This window comes from Chiroxiphia lanceolata, chromosome Z, assembly GCF_009829145.1.
Source record: "Chiroxiphia lanceolata isolate bChiLan1 chromosome Z, bChiLan1.pri, whole genome shotgun sequence".
Classification (NCBI taxonomy): Eukaryota; Metazoa; Chordata; class Aves; order Passeriformes; family Pipridae; genus Chiroxiphia; species Chiroxiphia lanceolata.
In genome coordinates this window covers 69,552,167-69,561,127 of record NC_045671.1, presented here as the reverse complement: position 1 = coordinate 69,561,127, position 8,961 = coordinate 69,552,167, and the positions used below count along the sequence as shown (strand labels likewise).

At 44.9% G+C, this 8,961-nt stretch overlaps 1 protein-coding gene across 3 annotated transcripts in view; it reads left to right on the top strand.

Annotated features, from left to right (window-relative positions):
• Positions 1 to 1,687: 1,687 nt before the first annotated feature.
• Positions 1,688 to 8,961, top strand: part of NRG1 (neuregulin 1) — a 449,095-nt gene continuing 441,821 nt past the window's right edge. For 2 of the 3 annotated variants that reach the window (XM_032675655.1, XM_032675652.1), the window contains exon 1: positions 7,051 to 7,099. In XM_032675655.1, the coding sequence (XP_032531546.1) occupies positions 7,077 to 7,099 (23 nt within the window). In that variant the 5' untranslated portion in view covers positions 7,051 to 7,076. Of the gene's footprint in view, positions 1,719 to 7,050; positions 7,100 to 8,961 lie in introns of those variants that run through there. The other variant, XM_032675653.1, reaches the window with a different exon arrangement.

Here is an 8,961-nt window from a genome sequence, read left to right as displayed (position 1 = left end):
TTCGGAAATTATTCTTCATTTTTTCCCCTTCATATTCATTGCTAAGAGCTCATTCAGGAGCCTGATACTGAAGTGCACATACTGGAGACGAGGCAGGAGCTTAATTCTTGTACCATGAGTTCAGATACCCATACACCTGATTATAATGTTGAAGCTGTCCCCATGCACTGTAAATTTTAGATTTGACTTCGTATATAGTAAAAACTGGCTAGTGGGCAGGGATAAGGGAAAGATATGCACGGGACAACCGGCCTAGAAAATACTTGTAAAATTGGCAAGAGCTTGGGGTTCAAAGTGTTTTGAACAGCAATGCAAAGTCTAGCATGTGACTGGTTACTAGTTGTGTCCTCCTGAAATGCTGATATTGAGGCCAAAACTGTGTAATGACCTGTACAATGGAACAGAGTGTGTTCTCAGCAAGTTTGCAGATGGTCCCAGGCTGAGGGGAATATTAGATACATTGGAGAAGAGGGATGCTCTTTAGAGGGACCTAGGCAAGCTAGAGAAAGGGCTGATGGGAACATCCTGGAGTTCAGCATCAGCAAATGCCAGGTTTAGTTTGAGCTCCCCAGTTCATCTTAAGACAGACACCGAGCCCATGCTACAAGTTCAGTGGAGCCCACTGATACGTAGAAGGGGTTGGAGGATGGCACATGGCAAGAGAGACAGCAAGAAGTGCTTTTGTTCAGGTTGGGAATAAGATGGTGAAAGGGAGCTCTTCTGGCTGTCATCATCTGATTTGCGCCAGGGCACTGACATAACAGACCTCCTCTCAGAGATGCAACCAAAGGCAGAAGACACTCATTGGAATAAAGGGCTCTCACAAGAGATTGGAAGATACTTTTCTTTCCTGGAAGGGTGCTCAGTACCTAGGCAGGGAGGACCAGTGACGCTGAAGGTTTTCTGCTCTTGAGCATCTTCCCAACTTCATGGCCCAGAGGAAAGAGGTGAAGTGTCAGTTTGGCCCACCTGTGAAGTAAGGAGGAATCTATGAATCAGTAGATGGGGGATTTCATGTAAAATCGAAAAATCTGGATTCTTGAGTGAACTCTGCCAATATTGAATCTTGCTGCCTGTGTTTTTACTGCTGTTTGCCAACCGCGTCCCGTTACACAGCCCATGCAGAGCCCGGAGTTCTTGCTTCGTGTTGAATTAATTGGGAGCATGAGACCCTTGCTCAAGTCTGACCCCAAACCGAGCACAGCGCGGAGGTTTTTCTCAGTGAGGAACTCGTCGGGAAGATCACCCACGAGCAGCACGATTCACGAAAGGAACTTCGATTCACGAAAGGAACTCCGATTCACGAAAGGAACTCCGATTCACGAAAGGAACGCCTGGCAGGCAGCAGACCGCGGAGAAGGCGGGAGGACAAGGCGAAGAACGGCCGATGAAGGCACGAAGCCCCCGCTCACCGCCCGAGTGGACGGGCCGTGCGGGCGGTGGCGGGGGCCGTCCCGGCGCGCAGGGGGCGGGCGGCGGGCGGGGCGGCGGGCAGCACCATGCGGCCGCGGCTCCCCGCCCTCCCGCCCTGGAGCTGCGCGGCGGCGGCGCCTTCCGCGGGGCGGCCGGGGCCAGGCGAGCCGCCGCCGCTGCCCTCCGCATGGAGCCGCGGCCGCCCGGCGCCACCGCCGCCGCGCTGCGAGGGGCTTCCGCGGCGCCGGGGGCGGCGGGCGGCGGCGGCGGCGGCGGCGGCGTCGGGGCGCCCTGCGGAGGATGTGGTGAGTGACGGAGGCGCCGCGGTGTGTGTGTGTCCGTGTGTCCGTGTGTCCGTGTGTCCGTCTGTGTGTACGCGCTCCCCGCGGGCAGCCCGCCCGCAGGGCCGCTTCCCCCGGCGCCGAGGCGGCGGGTCCCGGCCGGACGCCCCGGGAGCTCCCGGTGCGCTCGGGGCGCTGTCCGCGGTGCTGTCCGCGGTGCTGTCCGCGGTGCTGAGCGCGGTGCTGAGCGCGGTGCTGAGCGCGGTGCTGAGCGAGGTGCTGGGCGCGGCCGGTCCGCGGCCGGTGGACGCGGAGAGACGCGCCAGGGAAGGAGGGTTTCCTTCCCTGGCTTTCCAGCCTTGGGGGTGTACTGCCGATGCTGTCTCGGCGGAGAAGGGGTGGTCGCTAGGCTTGGTGTGAAAATATCCGGCCGAGCCTTGCTCGGTCCTCCCGCAGGGTTTGTGATCCGGTCATCGCAGAAAGCAGCCGGCAGATGAGACCACGAGTAATCGGGTGACACGAACACAGCTCGGGGTAGCCATCCAGAACCGGTGGGGTTTTCAGTTTGCGTTTCTAGACAGTATCTGCTCAACATCTGCTTGCAGCAGACAAGATAAAGTAGCTCTGTGACACTCTGCAGTTTTGCAAATGAAAACATAGACCCAGTTTTTGCTGTGCCTTAGCCTAAATGAATTTGAAGTTAGGTGAAGCTTGGCTGCATTATTCTTATATTTTCTTGGTCTAGAGTCACATCTAGACTAAGACTGGTTGCTGTGGAACAATATGTCCTTACTCTGGTGGGCAAATACATTTCTTTTAGTGGAAACTTCTCTGAATGTAAAAGAAGTGGTAACTATACACTTCAGGTCTGTCCTTCTTGCAGCCCATGTTCAGCTTCTCTTTCCTGCACCAGCTAAACAATCTTCTCCTTCGTTATCCTGTCGTATTTTTTGTAACAAATGTTCTTCGTTTGCATAGAAAATGAACTGCAATGTTGCATTTTTGGTACTGTGTTCATTTTTGAATCTTTAAAAAACATAATTTCTCAGAGCTGCTCTGTATGTGTGTGTGTGTAGGTGTTAGGAAGCCATGCTCTGAATTCAGCTATCCACAGGTCTTAGTGGGAACGGAACTCTGCAAGCATTTTGCTGTCAATCTATGGCACTTGGAAGAATGTTTTTTTCTGAAGTTGAAAGGAGTTTACCTGTTTACGAGGTAGTCAGTACTGTTTATCGCAGGTGTTGCCAGACAAAGGCTCGAGAGGAGTTAAACTGTGTGATCATAGGGCTATTGTATAATCAGGCAGGCTAGCCTTGGGTAAGGACTATTCCTCAGCTGCATAGGAGCTGACAAAGTGTATTTCTGAAGGCGAGGTTCTGTCTACAGGCTAAAAGCTGGGACAGACATTTAGACCTGTCTAAATGGGAGTCCATGAAAATCTTGGGTCACAGCTAGCAAAACCCAAACTGCCTTCAGTATCTACCCAAACTCCTTTATAGTTCAGTGGGATCTATATTTCATTTGTTGGTGTGTCCCAGCTTGTAAGTCCTATCTCACGCTTGCTGGCTTCGGACTCTGCTTTTTTGATCAATGATACTAGACTGTTTTCTAAATTTGTTTCTGAGATGAGAATAGGTCATTTTGCTTGAGCTTACTTGGAAGAAAATGTTGGTCCTGTGCCCACTGTGGTGTTGATTGCTTCTCTTTAGTCTGTGGGAGAGAAAAAAGGGCAATTCGAGAAAGTCATGGTCTGCCTCACATTTATAACTTTTCCTTGTGTGTTTCCTTGTGTAAGTGCTTCAGCTGGCTTTAAGCAGACCTCACTGTGGGCATAAATTGTCTCCAGTGTTTTGAAAGCAGAGACATAATTTCTGAAGTCTTAGGTTTGTAGGTGTTCTGTTGACTGATTAATCATGCAAATAATTCTAGGGGCTTCCATGCTGGACTGCTTATCTGACTAATGACAAGAAATATATGACATCTAAGTAGAAACCTGTAGAAGCACGTTAACTGGGAGACAAAACCTCAGCAGAGGCATTCAGCTGGCTTTCCTCACCTTTGTGCAGAAGACAAAGTGGGGCACTCAGGCTAAAGCTACTTGTTGCTCTTGCTGCACCCCTGTGTCACCTCATAACTTCTGCAGGGCTGTCAAATGCTTCCCATGCTGCAGCTGCAGGAGGGGCAGGAGAGCACTGGCCCACAGCTGGCAGACGTGGGTTCTGATATAAGGAATAGCTGTAAATTTGTTCAGTCAAGCTTGCTGTGCAGCCCAGGTGCTCTTATTGCAAGTACCCATCACCTCTTGCAATGTGTTTTGCTGCCTTCAAGTGGCAGTTACAAAAGGCAGAACTCAAGTATCCCTGTATTTGAATGAGCCAGCTTTGCATTTATGGGTGATAGAGGTGACTGTTTCCTTACACAGTGGAAGACGTGACCAGTTGGAAAGCCAGGGGGTGTGTGTTGTGTGTGTTGATCATAGGCAGGCATTTTAACTCTCTTGTCATTTCTCGAGACTGTCACAAAGCAACATCGTGAGGCCAGTAAAATCTTATTTGTATTTATGTAGACACAAATTTGTTCTGCAAAAATGTGTTTATACTAAGAAAAGTTTGTTTAAATTACTGATCAGGGTGCCTAAAAATCCATTTGATCTAATAAACAATTAAATTTTATTTTTATATAATAAGTATATGAAATACAGAAGATTCAAAACGTATTTTTCATATCTACTCATCAAGTCAAACTGCCTGTAGATGGTTAAGTTTGCTTTTAAATGTAAGCAACTTAAAAATGCATTTGAAGACCCAAGTTAAAAATAGTTGGCTTGCTGTTTGCCTGCACCAAAGAGTCTATTTTTGTCTTTATTCAGTGGTGTTCACACAGGCATTTCTGGGGGATGTTTCAGGCCTCCTCTGTAGCAATCCAGCCCCTGGATTTGTGTGCTAAATCATTTTGGTTTGGTTGGCAGTCGTATTTCTCCCTGGCTTAGAGATGTTTCTAATCAAATAGATAGAGAAGGAATGCATAAGCTTATTCTAACCTCTAAACATGTTTTCAGCTCACTCCAGGAATAGTGACATGATTTCACTGTCACATTCAAAACTGCACTGAAATTCCGGGGAATGCCCAAACCCGAAACCTTTAAATACTTGACTCTCCTTTGTACTTATGCTTTATAGATTTTCCCAGTACTACAGAACATAAAATCCATCAATAGTTCATTTTAAATGGTTTTATCTATAAACATCAATTTGAGGCTGGCTAAGATTGATTAATGTATCTCTTTAAAATAAAAGATGTTACACCATCTGGAAATACCTATTTAGGGTTCATGTGCATGCTTTGTTGAATTGAGGCTGTATAGGGTGAAGAAATTTCTCTTTCATTCTCATATATATATATTTAAAACTGTATAAATTCTATGTTTAAAGCATGATATAAGCAGAAACAGATTTTGTGTATTTCTGTGTGTTCAGTATATATATTAATATGAAAACTGTCCACGTAAAGCAGGTATATGCAGTGTGGAGACATGACCGATACCTTTTCAAAATATTGAGTTATTTTGTAGTTTGCAAGAGAGTTCTGTTTTTGTAATCTGAAAGCAATCAACTCCAGTTTGGAATCTCTTAAATTATTTCTTTGTGCTTCTTGGATAGTACTTCTTGTTGGGATAAGTGCACTGCTGCAGGTCTGGACAATTGATCCTGATGAAACTCTCTGCCTGAGTGATCATTTTGAGATTTCATCTGTGTTGCTGCCTCAACAGCTGCTTGAATTTGGGGGGTTTTCTCCTTTTTTTGTCATTTGTTTGCAGGGATTTAGCTGCCTGTCACTAACTTTGACAAGTTAGGGGGTTGTGTTTCTACCTGGCTTCTGCAGGCTGGATTTTTGAGCCTTTCCAGTCTGCCTGTCAATCATTCTTGTTGTAAGGCAGGGATTTATCCTGCCTAAAGGCCAAATTTTTGAGGTGCTAAAGGTTTCCTTAAAAGTGACCACTCACCTTCCCTGCTTGTCTGGGGCCCAATCCTGTGCCCTTGAAGCAGGTAGGAGTTTTGATATTTCCTCTGGTACTTGTAGGGTCTATGATGTGACAAGGACCTTGCATTGACAGGAGACTGCATCTTTCCCCCACCTGACATGCACACCTTAACTAACTACTCCTTCACTTTGCATGCTAGAAATAGCAAGGTTGCATGACCTTCCCTTCCTCATGCACACCCACTCTTCTATCATCAGTGTTTTGAATGGGATGACTTGTGCAAGGAAGGTGAGCAGAACTTGCCTTTGTTTTTCTTGTGTGCCAGTCACAGTGCCCGGGTGCTTCCGTGTGCATTGTCAGCAGCAGCAGCAACAATTGTGAGTATGGACAGTTTTCTTCCAAAATAATATTGGTGGTTAATTGCATCAGAATACCTGCTTTGCAAGATGCAATTCAAACTGCATCTAAATGTGAAATGGGATGAGTTAAGTCTTCGCGAGGGAAAGGAAATCAAGAATCATAGCATGAATAATTCTTTTCAGACAACCTGTAAATCATTTCCCTCATTTATTTATGTAGGCATGTGTTTATCTATAATTTGCATTAGGATTGTGCTCTTTTGCTTATTAATAATGTGTTTTGATTGCATTCTGGTAGCAATTGTAGTCATTTATTAGATTGCAAGCATTTCTTTTGTCCACAAATAGGACAAAAGATTGTGTAATGCTCTGGAATATCATAGGTATATTGCTGCTCTCCTGCCAAGATCATCTTCAGCAACGAGATGCATATCTAAATAGAATGCATTATGGTCATTACCTTAATAAAATGTGAGTCATGCACACCAGCACTTTCATTCTTAAAATACTTCAGTGAACTGGTATATCCGTTTGCCAACAGATACATCACACTGTGGAAGACAAATCTGTTTCTGTATGGACAAAAAGTCTCCAGCATCTTCCCTGAAGCTCTGTGCTCAATTTAGGGCTTTACATGTGAGCTCACTAATGAACATTTTAAGCACACTTGCACGATGTATGTCATCACCAAGTTTTAACTAAAACTATACATGTTCAACTACTGTAAAGTCTATTCTGACTTAATAAACTCCCGGATTTGAAATGAGACTGTTGACTAAATATATCAGTTTGTTCCGGAGGACAGACATAAAACCTGACTGCTTTATAGATAACTCTGTATGTGATGGTTCTGTAGGTGTTGAGAAAAGGTAGCAACTGACACCACAAATTGCTCCAAAACCAGCATCCAAGCTGAAGCCTCTCAGTAGCAATTTATGACTCAGAAAAACTTTCGTGTTCTGTCTTGAAAAATGTATGCAATGCTCTGGGGAAATAAAAGGGAAAGTTGGAACTGTACAATCTGTCAGACCCACGTCATGCATGTCCATGCAGGAGATCAGCAGGTGAGTCAGAGGGAATTTGGGAAGTATTGCGTTTGGGGGATGCTGTGGTACTTTGGTGTTCCAAATGCATTTTCTCACTTGGAGGGCAGAAGCAGTCACTGCAGGGATGTGTAAGGAGCATTAGAAAATGCCAGCCTCTGACAAAGACATAAATTCCTGATGCCATAAAAACATGAAATCTCCAGTGTAATTAGTCCATGTATTTTCTGCAGCATTGTGAAAATATTTTCTTAATACTGATTTTCTAAAACAGAAGTTTAAAACAGAACATTTAAAAAACCCTAATCTCTGCATAGTACTGCATCTTCTTTTCATCATGCAGTCAAGTCTTTTACAGCAACATTCAAAATTAGTTCATAATCCACCTGCTTTCTGACAAGAATAGTTGTCATTTTTTAGCTGATATCTCTATGTACACATTTGTACTGCCTTTGTGTGAAAGAGTGTTTGGGGGCTGAGCAGAGGGAGGGAATCAGATTCATAACAGGTGAATAGGAACTCAATTAGGTTTTGGTACAGCTGTCCGAAACATTCGGTCTTTCTTGTGAGCACAGGCTGTGCATGGTGACTGCATTCTTCTTCTTTCTCAGCTTTCATGTTTGTTAATTCACTGTGCAAGGCTGATGGGGAACAGTTAATTCCACTGTCCTCCTTCTATAACTGTGGGAAACATATCAACTGTAGACAGCAAATATACGTTGATTCCTTCCATCAGTGAGCACGTCTCCCATCACGCACATTTTCACGGAATCAGCTGGCAGTTTGAATTGTTCAGTATTGCTTTTTAAAAACAGCATTTATGTTTACGGTGATCTTTTTCTGTGAATCGTTTTGAAGTGCAGAGTTTTATGACCAGCTGCTCTCAAGTGTTTGTGCTTGAGAATCTAGCACTGCATATTCTAGGAACAAACGATTCACACAAAATAAACCTTGTGGTTCCAGCAGAGTGTCTTACTGGCATGTGTTGCCTCTTTCATCCTAAAGGTGGGTGACTTCTTCCATTTTGCGTACAAAAGTGAAGCATCTGCAGTTCCTGCTGGCCTCTTTGGGCCTCTTTCTGCGTTACTGCCGGCCTTTGCCAGTGTTTTTGGGTTGGGGGAGAGCAAGCTGTGTAGTGGAGGGTTGTGATGTTGAATGGGAATTGTTTTACAATGTGCTGATGAGTTTTATTTCTGTTGTTGACGGCAGAGTAATAGTGGTATCATATCATTGGTGGCTTTCAACAAATGTTTTCCTACAGATGGTGGAGATTAACACTGCAGTGCCTGTTGTTTGAGCTGCAGTGCTGATAACAAAAACTTTGCCACAGCTGCTCCAGCCGGCAGTGGGGCAGGGCCCTGGGGGACCTTTGGCATGATCTGGTCTCTGTGCATCACTGGCCAAGAGCAGAAGTTTATGAGCACTGTTCATTTGTTTATTTGTGACAGCTGGTTTTTGTCAGTGGTCCCCTGCAAGTCACCCATGTTTAAACTTAATCAGAGACAACTCCTACCCTTTCTTTTCTTTCTTACCTAAATGTTTTGCTGAGCCCTACGTGTGGTAGGTGAGGTTTTAACTCATGTTTTCTACTAGGCACATTGGTTGTGTGGTGTCAGAAGCCTCAAGCACCATGAGCAAGTGGATCCTAAACATTTAGGGCTAAATCAGTTCTCTGACATATTTTTGGAAGTATCCAAAATGCTGATTTACATTAGAGTGTGTTTCTCTACTGAAGTCAGCAGCAAAATTTGCATTGACTTTCACTGACACAAGAACAGCCCCTGAAGCTATTGCTGTAGTCCAGCCTAAATTGCACTGGAAAGTGGCTTGGGATATTTCTGTGAATATTCTGAAATAATATTTCTCCCTTGACATCTCATAAA